The following is a 26,700-nucleotide window of genomic DNA, read 5'->3' on the forward strand; positions in this document are numbered from 1 at the left end:
GCCAAAGACTGAATAACGCGCCCCCGCGGTGTCTGTGCCCTTCCCGCCCTGAGGCCGGGGTGACAAGGCACCCGTGAGCGGAGGGAAATGGGCACGTCTCTGTGTGTTCCCCTCGCACCGGCAGAGTGGGCACCCTGCGCAATTCCAGCGGGGATGGGGATGGGGACGGAGCTGCCGCGCCTCGCCACGGCTGGCGGTGCGAGCCTCGCGAGATCCCGCCAGCCCTGCGGCCGTTCTCGCGAGGTTTCCGCCCGGCTGCGGGCGCGGCGGCTCCATGCGCTCGGAGCGGGAGGCAGGGCAGGGGCTGGGGCCGGGCCGGGGCGGCGGCCGCGACTCGCGGCTCATGGACGCCCCGCTGCTGCAGGAGTCGCCGCGCCGCGACACGGACGCTCCGCCGAACCCGCCGCTGACATCCCCGCCGTCCCCGCTGCCGCCGCCGCCGCCGCTTCACCCGGCGCCGGGGAAACAGCGGGAGGAGAAGAAAACGGCGCTGAGTAAAGTGAGGGGGCGCGAGTGCGGCGCAGGGCGCGGGGCGGCTCCGGTGGGAGGGCGGCTGCAGTGAGGGGACAGACCGAGCCCGATCTCGGGAGGTCCGTGTGTTTGTAACGGGAATTTCTTCATCTGCAGAACGAGGGTGTTCATTCCCTGGAGTCTTGGGGGACCCCCAGCGTCAGCGCTGGAAATCATTTCACCTTTAATTGTGATATCAAGGCTGGCTATTGCTGTGGCAAAGCAGCTTCTGTCAAGGGCAAGAGCACGTCTCTCTTCTCCGTCTTTATTCGAGCATTTTTCATGTAATACTTGCAGAGTATAACAGGCTGTCCAGGGATGTCACAGTGTGTCTCTGGCTGGAGACGTTCAGAACGCACCTGGACACGTTCCTATGACACCTGCGCTAGGTTACCCTGCCTTGGCGGGGGGGTTGGACCAGAGAACCCTTCCAACCCTGACAATTCTGTGACTCCTTGGGTACTGTGAGATTTGATTTATTCCCGTTTTTTTTTTTAAATTGGAAAACTGAAGAACTGCAAATGAGTATAACTCAGAGCTCAGTAAAGTTAAATTCAGATATTAAAGTACTCAGAGATTAAAACAGGTTGCCTGAAGTTTGATGGCCACTTTACTGCTTTGTGTGCTGGCATCATTCTGCCTGAGGTTTCTACACAGTTTCCTGGCCTTTATTGGGCAGGTTAGCTTGGGCTAGTGGGTTGACTCTGGGTGGCTGACCTCCAGCCAGGTGCTCTTGCACTCCTCCCTCAGCAAGACACAGGAATAAGGTATGATGGAAAAAGTGTCATCACAAGAAAAACTGACACAGTGAGGGAAGACCTCTTGGCACCTTCTTACAGCTTTCTCACAAAGGTAAATGGAGGGACAGGCACTGGATATTTTCTTTCTGCTGGGCAGTGACAGGATATGAAGGAATGGCACAAAGCTGTGTCTGGGGACGTTTAGATTGCATATAGAAAAAGGTTCTTCACGCAAAGGGTGGTTGGGCACTGTAACAGGCTCCCCAAGAAAATAATCAGCACTAAGCCTGACAGAGTTCAAGAAGCATTTGGCCATTGCTCTCAGGCACACGCTGTGATTTTTAGGGCAGGGCCAGGAGTGGGACTTCAGTGGTCCTTGTGGGTCCCTTCTAACTCAGGGTACAATATGGTTCTAACATGGAGAGAATTAATTTACTTAATGGCTAATTAAAAATTAGAGAAGACTGTTAAAAAAAAAAGATTGCAACTGAAACACCTTCCCACCTCCCCTCTTCCTTCCCAGGCTCAACCTCCTCTGCCTGGAAATACTGCAGAAGGATGAGGAATGGGGGTTGCAGACAGGACATAACACCTCCTCTCTGCTGCTCTGTCTTCCTTAATACTCCTTCCCTCCTCCAGCACGGGGGACCTGACATGGGACACTATGGGATACAGTCCTTCATGAAGTGCTGCAGGAGGGTGCCTCCCACATGCTGCAGTTGTTCATGACCTGCTGCAGCGTGAGTCTCCTTCATGGGCTGCAGGCCTTCAGGATAAACCTGATCCAGTGTGGGCTCCTCTGCACAGGCTGCAGGACCCTTCCAGGCATCTCAACTTGCTGTGGCATGGGGTCCCCCATGGGCTGCAGGTGGATGTCATCTCCACTGTGGTCCTTCATGGCATGTGGAGGAATAGTATGCCTTACCATGATCTCCTTCAAGGGACTCTGCTTTGGCACTTGGAGCACCTCCTCCTCTCCTTCTCCTGTTTGTCTGCAGGGCTGTGTCTTACACTTTTTTCACCCCTTACTCCTCTGTCTGACCCACTGCTGTGCTACCTTTCCTGTCCATTCTCAAATACCTTTCCCAGAGTCACCCTGACTTGGCTTAAGGGGCTCAGTTGTGCCCTGGGGTGGATCCATTGGAGCTGCTGCACTCTGCACTGGGCAGCCCCAGCATCCTCTCAGAGGCTGCCCTGAAAAACCCCTGCCAGGAGCAACTGGACACAGAGACCTATTACACTGAAATACTGCTGTATCAAGACTTAAAAGCTAGTGTAAATAATTTTTTAGAGATACTGTAAAATTTTTATGCAATCAATATCTATTTTTTAGGTTGATGATTAAATTGCAATGGTTCTCAGGCTGTTCATCAGAATATATCAATTATCCTACAGTTTCAAAACAATTGCAGGAACTGAGTCAGGGAATTTGTGCCATCTGTTTCTACATTATTTAGATCAAATATAAATCTCCATTTCTTTTTATATATGCAGGTGGTTATTCGAAGGCTTCCTCCTTGTCTAACCAAGGAGCAACTGGAGGAACAGCTGCATCCTCTACCTGCCCATGATTATTTTGAGTTTTGCACTGCTGATCCCAGGTGAGGATGAGCTGTTTCTGTAGGTTTTCAGGTGCTGAAAACCTAATCAAGGTGTGTGGGACATTCCAAATGACGTGGTTTTCTTCTTTTTATTATTTTTGTTGAGTTACTATTATGGCCCGCCTCAGAAGGTGGGGATAACCTGTTCTTGTTGCTAGATCTCTTGGGGTGAATTAGTGTGAAGTGACACTGAATGATCAGTATTTCTAAATAAACAATGTAGGGTTTATTATAGAACAACTTGGCTGCAAAGGAAAACAGGTATGCAGCAGTTTTGGTGGTTATTATCTATAGCAATACAACATGAAAGCATTGTAATGTGAAAAGTGCAACAACATCACCCAAGGACACAGACAAGGGGAGAAAGAGAGAGAAAGAAAGAAACAAAGAAAAAAGGAAAGAAAAGCACAAAGGAAAGAAAAACAAAGTACAAGAGTGTGAGGATCACACCACCCATTGGTCCTGCGCTAAGACTTGGTTGCTGTGCAGTCTTGGATCCAGATCTGGCAGGAGGAGTTGGGGGAAGTCCCGAATAAGTGGTGGGGAGAAGATGGCGGAACACAGCATCTTTTGGGTCTATATTCACTCTGGTTCAGGTAAATATAAATCAGGTGCGTCCTCTGGGGTGGGGAGCTTTATGTAAGAATGTGGATCAGGGGACAGCTTCTAAGACAGCACAGCTGCCCGTCCTGGCAGCACAGTTGAGTCAGTTGTGCCCCATTGTGTCCCGTCAGCAGAGATGAACCCGCTCAGGTCACACATGGAGTTCCTGGGAGGAGAAGTGGAGCACAAGCCCCACAGCCCATCATTCACCCTGTGCCTTATCAGTTCAGAGGTTTAGCCATTACACAACGAAAAGTTCACCTACTCCATCTCAACCAAGCACCCTGGCATCTTCACAAATGAGGAATGCTTTGAGTCATTATCTCTGAATAGTTCTGTTTACTCTTTAAAATATTTCTGAAAGCTGGCTGCATATGCAGAGACAATGGCATTCCTGCTCGTTTCCTTTCCAATGGAGATTTTTTTTTGTATGAATAGGCCATAATGTAGTTTGAAAACCTGTTGTTTCTTTTAACCTTCATTGATAAACTGTAACAGCCTGCTTAATTGGCTGTGAACAAGATTCAGTCTGGGGCAAACAATGACAGAATGTTTTCATGAGTTCTACTTGAGTTTAATTTCTTCATTTACCTGCATGGATTTTTATGTGCTTCATACAAATTTTTTAATAATCTAGTTTTATTCATTTTTGTCTCATGCAAATGAAAAAAGAAGAAATATTGGCTGATTTAAATTAAATCAGAATTACTGGTATAGTTACATCATTTACTCAGTATCACAGTGGTAAAATGCAATTCCCTTTTGAATAAATCAGTTTTCAGAACAGAAACAAAACACCATGTATGCTCAATCTTCATGTATTCTGAAAAACTGGAGATCCATCTTGTCATATCTTAGTGTGTGATGAATCACCCCTCCACTGGCTCGAGATTCTTTCTACTGACTAGAGAGGGATGCTGACTCTTTATTGCTGACCAAATTTGAAGTTAGGGGTTCTCTCAGAGTCAGTTTCACAACCAAGAAGAAATAAATGTTTATTTAGAGAAATTATGACTTTTTCTGACCTAGGTAGTTGCACATGAGTGCAGCAACAAAATAGTAAGTGCTTCAGCTTTTCTGTTAAAACTACAAAGGATGTGAAGTGAGGAAGGAGGAGAACTTACTCTGATTGGAAATCTTTGTACCTTAATTGCTCTTCTGAGCTTTGTCATCTCTATTTCCAAGTGGGCCTCTTTAAGGCTTCTGTCCCACCTGTTCATTTGATAAGAGGAAAATACCAAAGGCAAACCAAAAATTCTCTGAAGAAGAGTGTCAGTCAGTTGTCACTGTGTTTAGATGCACAAATGCCGATTAATAGTTAAAAAATTCCAGTTTTAATTTTCCAGAAAAGTTTGCATAGGAATTTAGGGAGTCAGCCTCTTTAGAAAAGAGAAGGCACTGACAATAGTTGCATATATAAAGTTTCGTTTTCTCTCCTATGTGATTAAATTTGGATTACCCAAAAATCTTGCTGTTTACTTGTTTAATTGCATCTGTGGCAGGTTACCAATGAAAGATACTGTTTTTTCTCTCATGCTGTCATTTGTAATGTTATTCTCTTCTGCCTTCAGAAATCTAAACTCACTAAAAAAAAATCATTTAAGTTTGAATTTTTCAGCATGAAATGTTTTGTGTTCGCTCCATTTTTCTTCATCCTGCTTTTCAAAAAATGTGTTTTCAGAGAAAAGATGGGGTTTTTTGGAATGGGTTTATCTTTACCAGGTTTGTATGGCTACAACTTCTTTCAGCAAACTACACAGTTTATGTGGGCATTTCACTGCCATTTTGCAGTGTTGGCTTGACTGATTATTTGTTTTTTGACTGGCTCAAGACCACCTTGTCCCTTTTGTCCCCTTTGTTCAAATGCTGACACATACCCATGTATATCTTTTTATGAGTCATCTCTTTACGTTACCCACTGAGGAATATACAATAAACTTCCAGAAAGTAAAAGTTTAATCAAGGTTAATCCCAGTTTTCTCTTACCCAGCAGAGAATACTAAGTATAAGGCATTATATTGCCATAGTCTCTCATGTTATGGACAGTTCACAAGATTTCAGCAAACTCTGTGCATGTGTCTTCATGTCATTCCAGCTAACAGGAAAAGCTACAGGACAAGATTGGCATGTTTTCTGTCTTTTACTGAATAGCTTTTTTCTAGATCCTGTACCATGTGCATAGTGGCAGCAATCCAGAGAATTCAGTGATAACAAAAACATGTGAAGATGAAAAGAAATGTCATGTCACCCAATGAGAAGGATTTGAAGAAGCTACTCAGTGAAGAGGATCTGTTGGAAAGGGGCATAGAGATGCTTTGATGCAGAAGCAGACAAGTTTCCTTAAGAGCTGTAACATCTCAGTTTAACCACTTCCTGTGTTACTACATCACAGAAGTTTCTATAAGGTCATTCAAATTTTAGAGCTTTTCAGAAATTCATGCCACGAATGATGAATGTTGGAAATGGGTCAGGAGCAGTTAGACAAATACTTAGACAGGTATTCATCTATGAAAACCTATTAAACATAAGTTACAAGTTTGGTATTACAAAGTCCCTAGGCTGCAGATAGTTGTAGTTATGAACTGAGTGCAATATTTGTACATTTTCCCCTTTTTAATACATTTTCTCCTGGCATTCTCTATTAGTTGCTGTTGATAAGGGCACTAGAGAGGTCTAACTGTAGCTGTTTCTACATTTTTATTTCCAAGATAAATCATTCTAGAGGACAAAACAAAGATATACATATCAACTCCAGTTTCTCTTTTTTTGTAATCTTTATAATACCTTTGTGTTATCTTTAAGCTTACAATGTCGTGTTATAGGCAAGCTGTGAAACTTTTTCAAATTTCATGTGATTAATGTAATTTTCAGTTTTTCAGTTACATCTATTTCAGTAAAATCATTTCAGAAAGTGGCTTGTGTTTCATTCCTTTTTCGGATTCATCTGATTCACTGCATTACATTTATTTTCTCTTGCATATTGACATCAAAATGCATACAAAACACTGTTTATAGATGATAATAAAGACTCTTCCTTCTTGATAGACTGTTGTGTACTCAGACTTCAAATATTAACTGTTTTTTTCCAGATGCTCTCTCCTTTCTGTCTGCTAGTAAAGGTTTCTAGGCCTATTCGAAAGATTTGTCTAATCACCAGTCAAGTGATTGATCTCTGGCCCTTCAGGGTTTGGGTAATCTCTCTGGACTGGCATTGAGTGCTGAGTGCCAGGAATTGTTGATAGTGTTCTGAGGTTATGAAAGGAAAGAAATCTGAACACAAGCCTTGCTTGCATGAAAACAGTTCAAATAGTCAGTGCCGTGCCATGTGTCACAGAGTGATAAAGCTTTTCCAAAGAGCACTCCTCCTTTTCCCTCCATAACTTCTTCCCAACATTGTGCTCAGGATTATTGTAGCTGAACAGCATTAGCACTGTAGGCTGTAGGTTTGCACCCAGGAACTGCAGCACTGAAGGGGCAGTGCCTTTAGTGCTTCAAGGGAACCACCACTACTGTGTTCTGGGTGAAATAATTGACAAGTTTGATTGGCACAACTCTGGTGTTTCTGCTTTCTCTGCCAGGCAAACTGCTCATTCAGAGCTGTAAAAAGGAAAGACTAAGCTTATTTGAAATTGTGCCAGTTTCACTCATAATGTGAATGACCACAGAAGATGACAAGGATGAAGGCCAGGGGATTTTAGCTTGACATGACAATGAGTTATCAATTACTGTATGAATGGGTGGAGGAGCTATTTGACTCTCCAAAATTTAATTGTAGAGCTCTATATACATGTAAGTATATATTTTATAAATGCCCACCATGATTCATGAGTTGATAAGTATTTTACTGAGATGAGATTGCTGGCTTTATAGTTAATATGTTGCTGTTTAGACTGTAAATAGCTATTTAAAATTATGTTCCTGTATATCAGTCTTTTTACACAATCGTGTTAAAAGGTACTTCATAGAAGAAGTAAACATTTATAATGTGTTTGTTATTAAAGTTGCTAGAAAAATAAGGACTTAAAAAGATGATAGACTAAGTGTTACAGGAATAAATGTACCCTGAAGATTGAATACCCTTGAGTGCAGAGCAGAAAAAGAAAAAAGAAACATTGTGTTGGAATGAATAAATGTGTACAATCAGACTCATCTGGGTTATTTCCATAGAGATTGCTCCAAGTGCCGACATGTGCAGTGCATCTGTCCAAAGCATTATACGTATGGAAAGCAGCATTATAGACAGCAAACATATGGCAAAATGGAACCAGCTCTTGGATGATAAAACTGAATTTCAGATCCTGAATGAAATCTGTGGTGATAGATACTTGAAAAAAGCAGGAGACACACAGAGTTCACTTCTGTAGGACTCAGCTGGAAGACAAAATCCTGAAGAGTAAAGAGTATTTTAGCCAGTAACTGCTAAATACTAAGTACAAAAGTCAAGCAAGAGTGTTTCTTCCTAGGAGAGGTTGTTAGCCTGAGAGTGCCTGTAGCCCTGTGAAGCCCTGTGCATTCTTTGCTGCATGACCGTGCTGTTGAGTTCTGAATGGATAGGTAAAGACAATCCAGGGTAGAGAGTAGCTGCTGGAAATGGTGTGTGAAACCTAGAGTAAAAGTGATAAATATGCAATCCAGTGCTAAGTATTTCAAATTTACTGGGTTTAGTTAGCTTCCCACCTAGAATGTTAATTTTACTCGCTTTTTTAGGCACACTGTACTCTTTGCTGGGTAAGAAGCCTAAGACAAGGGTTTGAAACACTCAATTGGCTGGCTTTTGTGCACTCAGCACTCTCATAGCTAACTCATATGCATATGAGAACTAACTCTTCTGCGGAAATGGCTCCATCAGAGAAGTGTCACAGCTCTGTTTCTGCAGTCTCCTGCCCTGATACATAGCTACAGTAATGGACAGACAGTGCTGTGTTATTGTGCTGCACATCAGTATCCTGATGTGCTCAACCATGCTTTTACATTGATGTATGTTTCTGTTGATGCGTGTGAAGTTCTTGAAGATGTTAAAAATGTATAGCAACAACACTAGATCCCTTACTTGCAAGGTAAATTCTAAATCTGTTTTCCAGAGTCCTGTCTATACAGACTCAGTTCGTTCTTACTAATGAGTGCTTAATAATCATATCAGATGTTCCTCCATTTTGAAAGTTATTAACTCTGTTTAAGCTGAAAGAGCCAGAAAAATATTATGTTGTGTACCAGGAATAGATTATGTTGCCAAAGAAGGTGAAAGAGATTGCATTGATATACCAGCTGAAGGAAACAAGGAAGGAGCAAGCCTTTGTATTTTCAGTTCTGTTTCACAATGAGTCTAACCATAAGGTTCTAAGTTCCTACAGGAAAAAAAAAACCCAACTGTATGATGAATCTGCTTGCTGTGCACTGAGGCAGAGAAGTGCCACAATGATGTGGGAGTGAACCCTTGTCCAAGTAACAGTCTTTAATCTATAGAAAGTTTTAGTATTTTACAAAAGCTGAAGCTGGAAAGAACAGTGGAGTAGTTATTTAGACTAGAGACTAAAACTCAATTCCTCAATCTCAGGTAATAACTGGAATGAAAATAATGTTCCCTCAAGATTTTTATCTGATGAATGTTTAGCACTTCAAGGGTGCAATCATATCAGTCTAATGCCAGGCCTTGTTTAGTTTAAACCTCAAAGCACATGAAAGTAAGAATTGTGCTGTTGATACGACAGAGAAGGAAATTTCCTTCTTCATGGCAGTCCCAGTTATCTGAGACTTTTACTGTTGTAGCCATTAGGCAGCACAGAGACATTGCTTCCAATACAGCTATATATTGCCACAATAAAATTCCTTCCTTACACATTTTAAAATACATCTTTTAACTCTGTGTAATTATGAAAAGCATTACATCTTTTCTTCTTTGAAATCGATGAGAAGAAATCTTTTTATATCTGCTTTGCATCTTGGTGATAACTCTACAGCCATGCTATAGCATCTCTCAGCCCTGGCATGCCCTAGCAGTTACCCACTTACCATTTTTGCAGTTACCCACTTACCATTCACACAATGCTGTTCCTATCCTAGAATGTCAAAATATACTGGCTATATATGGATAAAATGGCTCTTCCTCTCTTCCTTGGAAATAGTTCATCTTCTTCAAGCTGTAGAAACACTTCATAGCTGGTATTTACAAAGTAGCTAAATGAAAAAAGTGCTCTAGGTTGTTTTGGTTTTTTAACATTTCTTCTGGCTACAGGATCAAACACAAAATTGGTGGGTGTACAAAACCATTGGTGATTGACAGCACTGCTCTTTATGATCTCCTCCTAGCACTGTAAGTGGAATCCATATGGATGCATATTTTAAAAAGAAAAAAGTTACTTAGGAGCAATGTTGCTTTGAGCTGCCACATGCATTGATCCTGTGGTCCAATCCATATTTTTGCTCTTTCTCACTCATTGTGAAATCTGATTTTGAAAGAGCTATGGGATTGAAATACAATTGCAACTCTGTGTGTTTATTGTCTCCTGGTGCTAGTGACGAGTTGATCTGAAGACAGGCCATAGGTGACAATGGAATTATGAACTATTGGAATTTTAGAATTATAGGTATTTTAAAGGTATGGGCTTGTGTTAAGATTTGTTCAGAAACTTGATGTAATAGGTAGTCATCATTAAGTCAGTTTAATACAAACTGACTTATATATAGCAGTTGCAGGAGTTTAAAGCATGTACATACCATGACTCACAATAACTTAGCTGATGGGTTCTAATTCGTTAAATTACCTCAGTTTCATCGTGGTTGTGGTGTGCCAGCCCTGAGGTTTTTATCAGGCACATTAAACATTTACCCACAGAGTGGGATCTATGCCAATAAATTCTTGAAGAATCAGAATGATTTTAAGTACCTGTTTCTTTTGCTATGCTTTGGATTTTTACAGCAGCTGTTGGTCACAACTAGACATTGCATGTACATTGATAACACATGGATGTCTGATGGAGTTTATGTATTTGTGTATAATTCAGTGGATTATATTGCCAACTATTAGGCTTTTTATTCTCTCTTAAAGGTGGAAATCTATTTAAATACAGTGACAACCTGGAAGCTGCCACTTCACTGCAATCTTTTACTTAACCTTTCCTTTTCAGTGATACAAGACTTTTCTTAGTATGCCCAAGAAGTTCCCCAAAAGCACTGCTGTTATTCATCTCTCTTAAATTGGGAAATATTAAAGTTTTGATCCTGCACAGTTGGAAATTTATGCTCTGCAATTTAGGGGGACAAAATAAACTGGAAATATTTGTGTCAGTTCAGAATAAATTTCACAGTTGCATACAGGAGTCTGATGTTTTGTTACTTTTTGTCATATATATATCATCAGATGTGTAAATGCAAAGACTGCTTAAGGTAGCAGTTTCTCAAAGAAGGTGAGAATTATGATGTGATTCCTCTGGTATTATGTTTTCTCCAGCCCTGAAAAGAATAATAAGTAACATAAAATAAAATTTCTTGTTGCAGCCTTTATCCTCATCTCTACTCAAGAGCATACATTAACTTTAGAAATCCTGAAGACATCCTTCTTTTTAGAGATCGCTTTGATGGCTATGTCTTCATTGATAATAAAGGTTGGACTATTTGTAAGATATTAAATGTGTATGTATACATATACCAGTTTGAAGCATCAATTTGCTTTCTTTTTCCTAGTTAGGCCATTATTTCATCACTATGCAGTTAATTACATAAAAATATGTTAACATTTATCACTTAAAATATAATAAAGTTCAAAATATATTTGTACATGCAGTTTTGCTTGTCTATGTGGTGTGCATGCTTTATGTGCATTCTTATACTTTAGGCAATGGACTATCAAGACCATATTAAGAAAATTACCCTATGCAAACTTCACAATTCATTACAATAGTAACTGAACGCATTGTGAGCACAGATTTTTACATTTTCAGCATTTCTGAGCTAAAGTTCTGCTACTTACTCCTGTTTGGAAAAAGCAAGAAGAAAACTTCAACATTTTGGTTGCCCACTTTTAAGACATGTAGAGATTGAATTTTTAGGGCCTTTGCAGACATCTTGAGTTGAGTTCTGAGAACAAGAATGGCAAAATTGATTGCCAGTTTTAAGATGTTCAGTCTGCAAGTGTTTGCCCAACAGTAAAGAAAAAGTCTGTAACGTAGATGTGGATAGATCCAGGTCATCTGCAGGAGTATGAAACTGCCATCAATAAGAAGTGGTTTAGCAGAACTTTAGCAGTTCCTTGCCTCATTCAGGCATATCTTCTGTAAAAATTTGCATAAGTTATGTAAAATAGGCGTAGATTTGTGGCTCTCTTGTACAAACATTTTTCTATTCTGTATACTCAGTGTTGCAGAGGTCCTGTGAAAAGTAGTCCTGCCCACTCTTACTAGAAACTGATCTCTAAAGAAGCTGTCAAACCAATGAATTCCTCTTCAACATTTCCTACCTATGATGTTTTATTTCTTTCTAATATCCCTCAGATTTAGATGGTTTTTGTAGAGAGGAAGAACAACACATTCCTAGCAGTGTGCATTTCCCAGATTTAAAGTTCTGGGTGTTTTAAAATTTAAAACCAGAAAGAAATTTTTAAATTATTCTGCTAAGATTTTGCCTAAATTCAGCACATTCTTCAGTATTATGCTGGACTGAAGCCAGAATACTCTGCAAAACTAAGCTTGGACACAGTTGGCTGGTTTGACATGATTGCTTGTGCAATTAAAGAGCACAAGGTTTGATCAGAAGTGCTCTCTGGTGAGGCTTGTGGCAGCACTGCATTTTGAAGCTAAAACTGAAACAAGGATTAGCAGGTTCAATAAGGTTAACAAATGTTCTAGCAGACTGAAAACAAGTTTTCCTTGGACTTGAGCAAGGTGTAATCTTGAACCTGCTGCAAGTGGAAACCAAGTGCAATTCAAACACCACACACAGTTCTGACTCCAGTCCACAGAGGAAGCCAACTCAAAGCAAAGAATCCCTGCCAGTAAAAACACAGGCAGGAGTTGCACAGTCCATCGTAAACAGAGCAGTTACACACAATTCTGTGTGCTGAGTTTTACAGTTGTGGTTCTGAAAGGAGGTGCTTTGTTGTTTTACTGCATATTACCTGGCATTTATTTACTTTTTAGGCTTTTAGGCAACAAAGCCTTAGAAAAGCAACTCAGCAGTTCCAGATTGATTTCCCGATAGTACTTAATCACTTGTCACAGTGAGATTTTGTGATAGATTTTTCTAACCAATTTCTGCAAATAATTAAAAGGGAGCTATAAATAATATTACCAAAAATTTATTTTGCAACAGTATTCATCCTCATTTTCAGTCTTGTCAGCATATCCAAATAAAAGATCTTTTTTTTAAATTTTAAATACCTCTTCATGTCACTTTTCATTAGAGGTTTAGGAGTGAGTTGTAGAAACATTTACGTTTGCTTTCACATAAGAATTTCCCAACACGTGTTCCAGAGTTTGGAAGATCTTACTTGAAGGTAGGGAATCTTTCTCCCCCTCAAAAAAAATTAAAGATTGATTTCTTTTAAGGTTTGGAATATCCTGCAGTGGTTGAGTTTGCTCCATTTCAGAAGATTTCAAAAAAGAAGCTGAAGAAGAAAGATGCCAAAGCTGGGAGCATTGAAGATGGTAAGCATCTTTTCTTGACATCACAGTGGAAAATTTCTGTTATGAATTCCAAAGTATTAACGTAATTCAAAAATGTTTCTTCACAGATCCAGAATATAGGAAATTTTTAGAGAATTATTGTGCTGATGAAGACAAGATCTGTGCCAATCCTGAGATTCTTTTGGGAGAGATTGAGGCCAAAACAAGAGAACTCATTGGTCTGTTTTCTTGATTTTTCTTATTATTGAGACTATTCAATATCTTTCTTTTTTTCTTTATGATACAACCTGCAAGAGCTGACCTGTTCAGTCTAACAGATTTATAGTACCAGTTAAATATTTGTTTTCCAGGCAAGTAGTAGCAGTAAACCTTAAAGTCTCTATGCATGAAATCACTTGGTTTCACTTCAGCTTTTGCATGCACACACAGTGGCTTCAGAAATAGGCCTTTAGTAATTCTGAATACTTACAGATGTATTAGTAGATGAAAGATTTATTTTTAAAATACAAAATAGCTGAATATTTAACCATTGATCCCTGATATTAGCTGCTTTTATTAAGAAACATGAAACGATCTCTCTCTATTCTCATGGTCAAGATTCTGGAAAAGCTTTGAAAGTAAGGCAACATCTTGTTTTCTGTATGCATGCAGCATGGCTTCCACAGTGTTGGGGGGAATTTTAAATAAGGTGAGCACTGAAATGTTCAGTGCTAGTATGTAGTTTTCAGGATGACATGGAATTTTGGTGTATCTTCAAGTGATAACATGCAGAACAGTTAGTCTTTCCCTAGGTGTGACAACTGAGTAGGAAAAAAAATTTACCTCTGCTGTTATTTCTTTACAGTGAAAAAGTGGCCACCTCTTTTGATTAGAATCATAGAATCATTTAGGTTGGAAACTTGCTGTTCAAGAACATCAAGTACAACCATTAACTCAACAGTGCCAAGTTCACCACTAAACCATGCCCCCAAATGCCACAACTGCACATCTTTTAAATACCTCCAGGCACAGCAACTCCGTTTCCCTGGACAGCTTGTTCCGGTGCTTGACAGTCTTCTGTGAAGAAATTTTTCTTTGTATCCAATATAAACCTGCTCAGTTACATCTTGAGGCCATTTCCCCTTTCCTGTCACTTGTTACTGCTGTTTGAGAGTTAACTGGACAGATTTGGAATTTAAATATTTTAGAGGAAATGGAAATGGACGTTTAGATAACTCTGTTATCAATAAAACTTGTTTGTTGCTGTTTTAATTAGGGAAGTCACCCAATAATTTTTATTTACCCCAAATCTTCCATGGTTCTCTGGTTGACAGCAGAGTAAAGGCAGAAAAAAAATTTTAATAAGTTTGCAATTTGCAAAAAGTTTATGGTTTCAAGAAGATTTATTAACTTAAAAATATTCTATCAGGGAAGATGATTAATCTTGAGAGTTGTAGATTTCTGAGTAACAATATTAACTGAAGGCAGCTTTAAGACTTTTAATGTTCCATTTCTGTTAAATCAGAGGAAATCAAACTAGTTGCTTTATTTTTCCTGCGATTCGAAGCTGTGGCCATGGCTATCAATACAAAACCAAAGATTTCTTCAGCAGTTAGCATGTTTATAGCAAAATTATGTAAGGATTTAGCTGTGTGTCCAGTTTCAAAGGTGTTACTCCTACTGAAGTCAATGAAGGATGTGCTGAAGACTTTGCTGGCAGAATTGAGCCTCACATGCTCAGAATTTCTCCATGTAAAGTTACTGCAAACCAGCATGTTTTATGCATCATGTCAGATGCATTGGCTAATAGGTTTCCATGTGACAGAGAGATATGAAAGAGATTTTCTCTGTAGCAAGATGAAGATAAGCAATTTTTTCTGGTTTGTTTGTAGACAGCAAGATAAAATGTAAAGTTTTGCTGACACAGCTCTTCATTTAGTAATTTATTTTCTTTTAAAGATTCTTAAACATTTTAAGAAAATGCTCTTAGGTTTGTATTTGCAGTAAGGCCCATAAATAAGATGGGTAAGACTCAAGTTTGATAAACATTTTTCCCCTTTCCTCTTTTGGTAGTACTCATCACACTGCTTCTCTCCCTTGAACTTCAAGTTATAATTTCTCGTTAAACCTCTTGCACTACAGTCTTAGTCACAACTAGGATCAAGTTCTGAACTCTCAGTGCAGCTTATCCTTTCCCCAGACCTTCCAGTTACAATTTGTGATCTCTTTCAGCATGTAAAGATACCCAGAGGCAGCCACTGCTCAGGCAGGGGAACTTAGGGAGCAGGAGAGAGAGGCAAAACTCAGATCTGAGGGACTGGGGGCTGCTCTAAAACTTATCAAAAATGATGGGCAGGTGGAGAGGATGGGGAGGCATGGAAAATCTAGGAATAGAAGAAGGAAAATATCACATCAACAATCTTTATTGGTTGTTGATTCCTGCCATTGATATTTGCTAAAAAGAAACAGTGAATCCTATCAGCCTTCCCATTCATAACTGTTAACAAAATTTTGTTATTAATGAATGGGTTGCCCCCAGCATAATCCAATTTTCAATGCAAAAACATTTAAATGTTTTTGGAGTATGAATTGTGTCTGGATTTTGGCCATGTCATTTCAAATTTGTTGAAGACTTTTCTAATTCATTTTTTTTCTTTCTTTTCTTTCAAATTTTGTCATGCATTTCAATAGGGAGTGTTTTTCTGTGGTTTGAGGGAGAATCCACTATGGAACTGCAGAGCAATTTCAAGTAGTAAACATTTTCTATTCTGGGATATCTAAAAGTGACAAAATTTGTTGTAACTACCCACAGCTGTAAGTACAGGCTGAATTGAATTCTGAATTCAGTACTGACAATCATGAATAACGAATTTGATAAGGAACATGATAAAGAATTTTGTTCTCCAAGTTTTTATAGAATTTGGGTTCAGGCAGGTGACTTGATTTCAGAGTGTGGAGACAGCTCTGTAATAAAAGAATGGCTGTGTGATCCAGTAGATGAGACCTTTTATTAGCAATTTAGGAAGCCAGAGTTTTATTGGATCTGCTAATACTTTGCTATGTAACCTGGGACAAACTGCTTATCTGTTATTCCTCCTGTTTTCCTGTGGAAAGGTGAATACTAAATGTCAGGTAAATGCAAATGGTTTATGAGACTGAAAATGTTTCCTTCGTGATGTACTTTGAAAACTGGGATTGAAAAGGGCTATGTTAGTTACAGTAACGTGGGTTGTATATGGACAACAACATAGCTAGGTTTTGATGTACAAAAGTAAAAAGTAGGAATAGATTCTGAACACATTTCTTTCTTTTTTTTAATGAAATAACCATTCAATGAGCAGGAGAGAAAAGCCATTCTCTTGAACTGAAAGGTTATGATATTTAATTAAGTATCAAATTATCGTGCAACATATTTCTGTTGCTTCTAATGCTAACAGCAAAAAAGCAATGAAGTGTTTCTAAAGCAGAATGATGGGAATGCCTTCAAAAATACATGAAACAAATAGGTTTATCAATGATTTAGCTCCCTTTCAGATAAAGCTAGAAAAAGGGGGTTAATACTAAAGTAAAGAAATGAGTACATTTTAGGAGTTGAACACTATATCACAAATTTTTTGTGTTTTAGCTAGAAGAACAACACCCCTTTTGGAATATATTAAAAATAGAAAATTAGAAAAGCAGGTACGTTCAGACTTTTGCCTGAAGTTCCACATTTATGTTTCATATGGTTTTCTGTTGGACAAATTACAATTAATCATTATTGAACTCTTCAGAGAATACGAGAAGAGAAAAGAGAAGAACGGAGGCGGAGAGAATTGGAGAAGAAACGTTTGCGGGAGGAAGAGAAAAGGAAGCGCAGAGAAGAAGAAAGACGTAAAAGAAAAGAAGTGGAGAAGCAAAAGAAGATTTCTGAAAAAGAGATAAGGATCAAGGTAACTGAGATCAATGAAAAAAATTATTCTTCTTTTGAAGTTATCCAGAAGTTCTTTGGTATCTCAATGTTTATTTAGTGTACAACAGCACAGTGTGGAAACACCAAACCAGTTTTGACTAGAAGGGAAAATAATGTAGGGCTCTGACAAAATGTTTGAAAGTGTGACTGATGGCCTTACCTACCATGGTGTGCTGGTGCAGTTAGAGCAGGTAACTCAGACATCTTCACACAACTCTGCAGCATTTGGTATAAGAATGTGTAGCATAAAGCAAGAGCTTGACTCAGATTTACTGGTGGTGAGAATCCACAGAACTGTGGATATCTTTCCTCATTTGTTCTTGCAAAACAGTTTTCTTCACCTAAAAGTATAAAAATAGTAAATTCTGAAGCTGAATTACATGTTTTTCATATCTGGGCATGAAAAAAAATACTCTAGAAGTTCATAAGAAAAGGTATTTTAATCCTCAAAATACATTACCTAAAAATGCTTGTCCAAAAAGCCCCAGTATTCATGACATATCTGGGGTGATATGACCCTGAAAACTATTTCTGTCTCTGAAAGTAGAGGAAAAATATTACCTGAGAGAAACATTATGGAAGTTTCAAATATTGAAGATTAACCTGTGCTCATTTCAGAAACAAAATGGTGGATTGGAAAGACTAAGGAGTTCTGCCTAGAATTGATATGGTAGAGTAATAATTTGAGACAGTTGGTCCTTCTATAAAGTTTATGCCTGTAATACTGTACTCTGCTGAAACCCTGTATGGGTTGCTATGAGAAGAACAGACTTCTTGAAAATCGTAATCTTCAAGGTGAAAATGTAATGACTTCTCTTCTGCTAATATCGCAAGTTTTTCCCCATCTGTATTTGTGTCAGGATGTACTAAGCACCTACTTCTACATGCCTGTCTATCCCAATTCATGTGACAGACATTTTATATAATATTTCAAGGAGTGAAGTATTAATCCTGCTGTCTTTGTAGTATTGTAGAGGTTCTGCTTCTTATTTTATGGGCAATGGCATTGAGCTCTATAACATGATTTCTAAGAAACCATAGACCATAATAATGTCTTTATGTTTGTAACTCAGGAGAGAAGAGTAGGTAAGTGCTCTGAGAAGAATAGGTAAGTGCTTTCTCCAGTATTCTCCATGTATTTGAAAGTGTACAGTTGAATGCCTAATAATGACTGTCACTCCTTAGCAAATGTAAACCACCCTTTTAAAATAACTTTAAATTTTATGCTTTGTAAAATATATTCCTAGCATGTAAATAAGGTATCTCAAATCTTAGCAGGTTACTGATATATTTAGTACTTATTAAAATGCCTGCACAATAGAGGAGAATAATTTTGCATCACAATATAAAAAAATATCTCTTAGCTTCTCAAGAAGCCTGAAAAAGGAGATGAACTGGCCAGTGAAAAGCACAAAGAAAAAGGTGAAGAAGCTGACATTGAGGAAAATAAATGGGATAAATCACCTGGATCTGGGAGTATAAAATCCAAATCTTTGGAGAGTTCACTAAAAGAAATTAAGGAAAAGTAAGTAATATGTACCTTTTAGTCTTTAATTTAGATCTTAAATGCTTTCATCACAAGGCTTAAATATAAGTGGTGCATTGACAAGATGTTCTGTCACCAAAGAACCAATTTCATTCTGTGTGTGAACAAATCTCTTCCTGTTGTTTTGGTAAAAGGTGTTTTGTAGCAATTTACTGACCTGGTGGCAGTATTAGTGGATGCAATTTGTTATTGGTGAAATGCTATGAAATCCCTGATTGGATGGATTTCTGCATGAAATCTCAAGTAATTCAAGTAATTTTGTTGTTATTTCACCTGTTCCCCATCAAGAGTTCAGGTAAGGCTCTCCTTCCATTACTCATATTGAAGACTAAATTGTGCACAATGCCATACTTTTCCTTCACACATGAGCTGGCTGCAATAAACATATAAATGTTTAGGTAAGTGGGACAATGGCAAAATCGAGAAGGTGTGAATGAAAGCCTTATGATAGATACATGCAATAGACTGTCTCTGTCTCCTGCTGCCTTTTGTGTTACATTTGCAACGATAGGAACAAAAGGCATAGCTCTGTTCTATTACTGCTGTAGCCTGGAAATGACTCATCTTACGAGTGTTTTCAGCAGTTGGTTCTCTTTCTTCTCCTTTGGCACATTAGTCCTATCGCAAGCAGGACCTACCCATAAGATATGCAAGATAAATAACAAAGAAAAATATGTATGTTCTGAATGTTCCTGAAAAATTCCATGTCCTGAAACTCTGAAATTGAAAATATTCAGCAACTTCTTTATTAATAGTCTTCAAGAATGGAAACAGAACAGGCTCAACAGAAACACTTGAAGGGGCAAATCAGTTGTTTGCTACTCATAGAATCTTTCAGGCTGGAATGGACCTTTAAGATCATTGAGTCCAACGGTTAACCCAGCACTGCCAAACTGCCATTATAAACCGTGTCCTTAAGTGCCATGTCTACATGTCTTTTAAATACCTCCAGGGATGCTGACCCCACTACTTCCCTGGCTTTTTATGGATTAAACTTTTGGTGGTGCCATGTAACATTGTTTGCTATTGATCCTGTAAGTTTAATAAGACATTAATGTATATTTTGCTCATGTAAAACAGAACCTGTTTGGCTGCACAGGTACAGTAAGCATTACCTTGTGTTTCCAAGCACTGATTTTATCGTGATTTTTAGTGGGTAGGTAGCAAGCTATGAGCTATTTCAGCTGGATTGAGATTTAAAGTTGAAACTACTTTGTCACTGACTCAGAAATTGGCAATAAGCTGTAACTGCCAACTCTACCTGCAGCAGACTGAGTTGCCCGTTTGAAACCATGTCAAAGGCTTGGTAGCAAAAGCTTCCTACCACAAATCAAAATCTCACTAGGTGCATAAGTTACATGGTCAAATGCGGATTTGAAACTGCAGACAGAAGTGTGCTTCCATTCCCTTTACTTCTATTCATTTCTGCTTTCTCTGACTGTGTAACTTTGTCTTCTGCCTATACTCTAAAATTGCTTACCCTGCCATTTCCACTCTTGCCTGCCTGTTCACTGTGACTGAATTTTAGGAATCTACTTTAACCACTCTTGGAACAAGAGTTAGTATCCCTGTCACCTGCCTGCCTTCAGACACAGCACTTCGTCCCCAACAGTAACAGACAAGGGAACAGACAAGTGTTAGGCAATACTGCAGCCACAAATTGAGAGGGTCTTTTGGAGGGTCTTGCCCTGAGCCTTGCTAGGACTTGGAGTTAGGTTCTGGAATAGCATGTTAAACATGAAACAAAGCAATTTACAGCCACATACCCCTTAGCTAACATAGTATTTTATGTAAGTGTATCCATGCTACAGGTACGGGGTCAGTGTAACTGTGGTTGGTTCAGGTGTCTGTGACAGCTGGAATGTTGCTTCCGCTTGGTGAATGTGTTATGCTGATACAAGCTCAGTCTTGTGAAATGCTGAATAACAACCTCTCATTCAGGTTCTGCTCTGACTTTCAGCTCTTCCTGAGATGGGGACCCTCTTTTGGCAGCCCCACTAATGCCCAAGTTGGCATTGACAGATGCTACCAATTTTCACATTTCTGTTATATGAAAAAGAAAAGTTGTATATATAGATACACTTTTATTTGTATTAAATAATTGTGAATGAGAAGCATATTACTATTTGATCACCACACCACTGAAAAAATCTCCATCCTCTCTGATTCTATCTGCAGTTTCCCAAAATATGAAGAGACTATCAAAAGTAACTTGCTGTTTCAATTTTAAGTATTTATACATATGTAATGAAAAGAAACTGCCTGTATTTGTTCCTTTTAAAGTTCAATCTATTTTGTAATCTTTCTTCATTATTTGCAGTCTGCCATATGAGAGAAACACCCATTTACTGAACTGGAACAATGAAGTGAATAAGAGAGCTGAGAATTTTATCAGACAGGCAGCAAAATATTGTCTATAGTCTTTATAATATAAACAATTTACAGCATAGCAGAAATTAAATATCATGTTGTGGTAAGGTAATGGTCTTTGCCGAAATAAAATATGCAAAGGCAGGCTAGATTATTTGGAGACATGATAAACAAAAGCCTGGAACATAAGTATTTATTTTCACAAATGTCTTCTGCAAGTTATTTTCACAAATGTCTTCTGCAAGTTATGATATCAGTAAATAATTTTTGTTATGCAGAGACATAAAATTTACAAATTGATATGTGATACCTGCATAATTCCTTCAGATCCTGAATGTTCCTGTTCAAGGGAATACTTCCACGCATGATTCGCCTCAACACCAGGCTACAAGTGCTAATAGTGCAGCATGTGTTTATATGAAGGGTATTGGGGAACTATTGATAGGATTTCAGAGAGGGATAGAAGGCGAAGAATGGGCCTTCCACAACAGTTGCACAAAAGCTTGGTAAAGCTTTGTCTGCAATTCTCAACCAAATGCATCGGTGGACATACATGGGAGAGACATTCATCATTTAACCCTTTGTAATGAGAAGAAAACAAACTTGATATATAATTTATCTACACACTTCTAAAGTCAAAGGAAGACTTTGACTTTTATCTTTCTGTAGCTCCTTTTTACTGTTAACTGCTTGGATTTTCTTTCTCTTCGTACATACTCATAGGTCACAAAATGATAGTGACAAAGAGCAAAGAGATTTGGAGAGAAGATTTCGAGAAAAAGATCCTGAAAGACAAAGGTATCGATTGGATGATGGCAGAAAGCATAGAACTCACTATGAGTTTGACAAGTTTATGAGAAGGAATGAAGAAGAGCTGAAATGGGGGAAAGGATACAACCAAGACAGAGGAAAGAAAGGGAACTACAACTACAGCTTCACTGTGGAGGCAGTAGACAAACTGGGTAAAGAGGACAAGTGTGATGACATGGCATCCAAAAAGGAGCGCATAAGAAATAAGGTTCTTTTATTCATTTAGGATAATCTTTCATTAGTTAATATGGTTCAAGATCACAGATTTTAAATTCTGCAGATTCAGCATAAAGATGCTTTTTCAAAAGAATTCTTTTTCTCATTTTCAGTAAAACCCAGATTTCTTTCTGGGTTGTTGTCAAAGGACAGCAGCAGTTAAAATAAGTTAAGGTTACAGGCTCATTCATATTCACAACATATAGAAGACTTTCTGTCTTCATTTCAACCCTGACATTTGAAGAATACTATTCTTGGAAGCCTTACATTTTATAAGTATATTAAAAATCGTTACACTTCTGATCCATAATGAAATTTTAAAATTGTGGCATGTTAGTCTTTTAAAAACATACTTCCATTACTCTCATAAAATAATTATATTATGGATTTGCCAGGCATTGCTTGGCAGAGCAACAATAAGGACTGAAATAAATTGCTAATTCAGAGAGCGTGAATGTATGGATTTCTCAGTATTGCATACCTGCCAGTATGAAAAGGCTGTCATTTCATCAGGATAAATTTATCCCCATAGCTGTTGTCAGGAGAAGAGCAGATGCAAAACCAGTGTGAGCAGAGCCTGTATCAGGGTGTGTAGTAGAGCTGTCCCCTGTTGTCTCCCAGAGATCTTGGTATCATTTTTCTCAGGCTGGCTGATTTCACAGATGTGCCAGAGTCTTTTCAGGATGTGGCTCTCCTTGTCAGCCCCTTTCTCTCTCTCTTTTGATCCTAGATTTTCCACAAAAGATGACCAAAACACTGTTAGTGTAGAAATTTATTCTGCATGTGAAACTCTTCTTTCAAAGCAAGCGACAGATCTGTTCTGTGGGCTAAGGCTGACAAGAGTAAACTGGTCACATGCAGAGTGAGTCTGCATGGAGTGTGCAGGGAACAAGTTCAGGTGGCCTCACTGTGCATGTCAAGGAAGTCATCTTGTGCCAACACAAAAAGCCTGGTGTGCTCTGAGGTTTTTTTATGTAGAGATCAGCTGGGCAGGATTGCTAAGATTTATCTGCATTGACACATTAGCCATTTCCTCATCAGTGGCTCTACCTTTTTCTGTGGAATAGTCAGAAAATGGCTAGTTCAGAAACAGGAAGATGAGGAAAATATTTTTTCTCATTCTTGCCATGCTCTTCTTGAAATCTCTCAAAATAATCTCCAGCCTTGGAACTGGATGGTGGGTCCTAGGGGCCTTCTGGCAAGTGTTAAGAAGCTGCCTGCTTTTTATTTCTTTGCATCACACTTCTGGTAGCTTGTTGAGTCCCTGGATTAGTCCACACTTAGGACTAAAATACAATATTTTTTCCCTAAAAAAATAAGCACCATCAGTAAGGTATGTTGCAGTGTGGTGACTTTTTTCCTTAGAGTATTTATCACATAGGTGATTAGGGCTCAGTTTTACAACTTAGATATAGCATTGACAATGCCAACACAAATTTTTAGTCAGAGATGGAACCTCTTTCTGAAGTTCATTGGAATTAATTAGAAAATGGGAAATTTCCAATGTAAGTAATGTGATAGTTTTTATACAAACCACAAGCTACAGAGGCTGTGGTAGGAAAAGTCATTTTCACCCTTCATCTTAAACTTTCTAAATGGCACTGCTTGAGGATCTACTTTTATGCAGCTGTTTGGGATATAGAAAGGTGTGTTGTGCATTTCATACCACACTGCAAAGCACTAACTAGTCAGAAGGCTCAGTAGTAAATCTTGACATCTGGTCTAAAGAGAAGGAGAAAAAAAGTGGGTGTAAAAAAGCCAAGTGGGTCAAAAAAGATGAAAGAAAAAGAAAAGGGGAAATGCATATTGGGAATAAGAAAAAAAGAATGAAAGAACAAAAATCAATAATTACTTCAAAGTTACTTATTATATTACTTACTTCATTATGAAGGCAATTGAAAATTGGTATAGTTTGATGTAGGACAGTTTCAGTGCTCTGCCACTGTCTTTAAGTAGGCTGCTGGCTGTGTGCTAAACTTAACACAAGACTGATCAAAAAGCTCAGGTACTGGTGAGGTTTCGGTTGCTTCATAACATTATGTGAAAGTAAAACACCCTTACCAGGAAAATACTTCTTAAGCAGAGTTTCTAACTGGTGTATTTTACTAATGAAATTTCAAAGATAAAGAATGCTCTGAAGAGCATCACCATTTTCAGGTTGGAGGCATCTTTTCCATGGAAACTGGCTCCTTCTTCTATTTTCTCAGGATCAGAGCAGCATGTGTATGATTGGGTCACTCACAGAGCCTGCACATGCTCAAATTGTACTTACTTTGTTTATTATCAGTGCATAAATTCCCTTGCTCTCATACTCAGGATGGAAGGCAAGATGAAGCGGAGCAAAACTGTGCCATTTCATTTAGATGTGTATAATTCAAATGCATTTTATGTTTAAATTCTGGTAAGGATTGGGTAATGATTGATGACCAGTTGAGGATAATTTTGTAGCTGGTACCTGCTGAGCTGTTCTCTGGTCTGTCTTGGATTTTTATGCTTATATGTAATGTTTGACATTTCATCTGCAGAGTTGCAAGTGCACAGGCTATTGTTCTTCTCAGCTGATGTTAGTGAAGGTAGCAACATTTCTTTTTTTTTACTTGTAAATACCATGTTTGATAATTGTCTGCAGTATTTCTCCTTGTTTATGTCAAATGTATCATAGGATCTTTAATTTTTACAGCATTTTTCATTTTTTCAAAATGTTTGGCTCCCAAGAATAGTGTTATAAACCACGCATATTGAATACTAGATACTAAATACCCAGTCAATTTTCATTACATGCCATTTTTTTCCTGGTTCTTATAAAATGTAAAATAACTTAAAACAAATCTAATTTCTTCATAAATATTCAAAACTTTAAAATTCCACATATGTGTCCCACGTGGGTTTCTCAGAGCCTTAACCATTATGTCCTTCCTTCTAGGATCGTCCAGCCATGCAGTTGTACCAGCCAGGAGCTCGCATCCGAACACATGTGGGACCTACAAGTAAAACCTATGACTGCAGTGGGAAATCCTTTGAAGATGCTCTTGATAAAAAGTATGAGGCAGATAATTCAGCTGGAGCTAGTTCTGAAAAGACTGAAGAAACAGAATAAAACAGTCTGGGGGAAAAGTCTTGTGAAAAGGAATTAATTTAAGATTCAGCATCATCACAAAAATCCATTGGGCTGTTTCAGAACTCCACAGGCAATTGTATCAACAAAATAATAATAGCTCTGCCTCTTACTTCCTGTAAAAGAAAGGGAAGAGTGACTGGAGATATGTAAAATATCTTACAGCAAAGGAATATTGTTGCTTTTTTACAAAAAGCAGCTCAAGCACTCTTTGCCTAATTTAAAAGCAGTTAAAATATTTTATTAGATTTACCTTGAAACAGAAGACCCTCTAACAATTTTAAGGGAATATTTATATAAGACTTTAGAGAAGCTATGTCAGCTTCTTGAGTCTAAAGAAATTAAGTGTAAATTTGCATCAGTTTGAAATCTGAGGCACTTTACATGTATTTGGTGCATGACATGAGGGTCCACAGGACCCCTTCCTGCAAATGGCAGGGGTGAGGGCTGCTGCAGGGTGTTGCAGACAGACTCAGTGGGACCAGCCATGGGATGAAGTTCTGCAGCCAGTGGTGTTTGCAGGATGAGGCCCACAGTTTGCACAGTTGTGAGGAATGTCCAGTGGTATCTGTACCTCATGGTGTTTACATTGGTTTTCAATTAACTGTAGTGTCAGATAAGTGTTAGTAAAGCTACAAGTATGTTGTTGGAGAGTTTGTCTTTTTCTGAGCCACTTTTGCCTTTTATGTTTTAATAGATTCCTTGTGCTTAAAACAGAAGACAGCTAATGCAAACATCAGCACATTAACAATAAATCTGGTTTTAATTAATTAGCTGGTTTTTATCGTTCTGACACTGACTTTTGGGCAAAAAAAAGTGGTTGTACAGTGATGACTTTTTATAAGCTAATGTTTCATATAAGTTGCAGTAACAGGATTTGGAAAATGTAAAATACATGAGCATTCTGCAGTTTTGTTTGTTAAAAAATTAAACACACATGAATGTCAATTGCAAACTGCCATTTTGTAAAATCCAGGCCAAATTCTGCCCTCTAAGGCAGGCACATATACATGTGTATGTGTGGGGGTGTGTGTGTCTTTTGTTGGTTTCAATGATAGACGTGCGTTTATGAAAGGGCAGGATATGTTCATTTATCTTTCATGGGTGAAAATTTCTCAGTTGTCTAAAACTGAGACCTGCTTTGTCATTGAAGTTAAATAGTAAGACATTATTTTTACATCCTCTCTGAACATTTTATTATTGAGCATAACATCTAATTGTCCTAGACTGAAAATTATTTATTGTATTTTAACAGATGTTAAGCATTAAATAGAATAAAAGTAAAAAAGATTTTGACTATGATTTTGAGATGTGATACTGTGCTATTTTTTCATCTATTACTCCAGAAAAAAATAAGTAAGATGCTATTATACTGCTCTGCATGCTTCAGAAGCAGATAAAAATACAGTTGAGAAGAATTTTAGTATCAGGCTACATAAGTCAGCTTCCAACTAAAATTACTTCAAGATTAAGTAAAACTGCTGCTAGAAAATCATCTGGGTTTAGCTCAATCTAAAGTTTATCTCGTTTGCCAAGTTTATCCTGACTGCAGGAGAAAGGATTTTGTCACGGTGTCCTGGCTGAGCACTGGGAGGGCAGGCTTTCCCCTCAGTGAAAAGTCTCAGCTTGATCCAAGGAAAT

The 26,700-nt window shown here is 38.4% G+C and overlaps 1 protein-coding gene across 1 annotated transcript; it reads left to right on the forward strand.

Annotated features, from left to right (window-relative positions):
- The first annotated feature begins 252 nt into the window (after positions 1-252).
- UPF3A (UPF3A regulator of nonsense mediated mRNA decay) lies at positions 253-26,361 on the forward strand. The gene is made up of 10 exons (XM_030950933.1): positions 253-499; positions 2,745-2,851; positions 10,949-11,055; positions 12,994-13,092; positions 13,179-13,289; positions 16,676-16,731; positions 16,824-16,982; positions 18,367-18,527; positions 21,642-21,936; positions 24,868-26,361. Exons 1-10 carry the CDS (start codon positions 275-277, stop codon positions 25,039-25,041), a joined length of 1,494 nt encoding a protein of 497 aa, XP_030806793.1. The 5' UTR covers positions 253-274; the 3' UTR covers positions 25,042-26,361.
- Positions 26,362-26,700: the final 339 nt, after the last annotated feature.

This window comes from Camarhynchus parvulus, chromosome 1 (assembly GCF_901933205.1).
Source record: "Camarhynchus parvulus chromosome 1, STF_HiC, whole genome shotgun sequence".
Classification (NCBI taxonomy): Eukaryota; Metazoa; Chordata; class Aves; order Passeriformes; family Thraupidae; genus Camarhynchus; species Camarhynchus parvulus.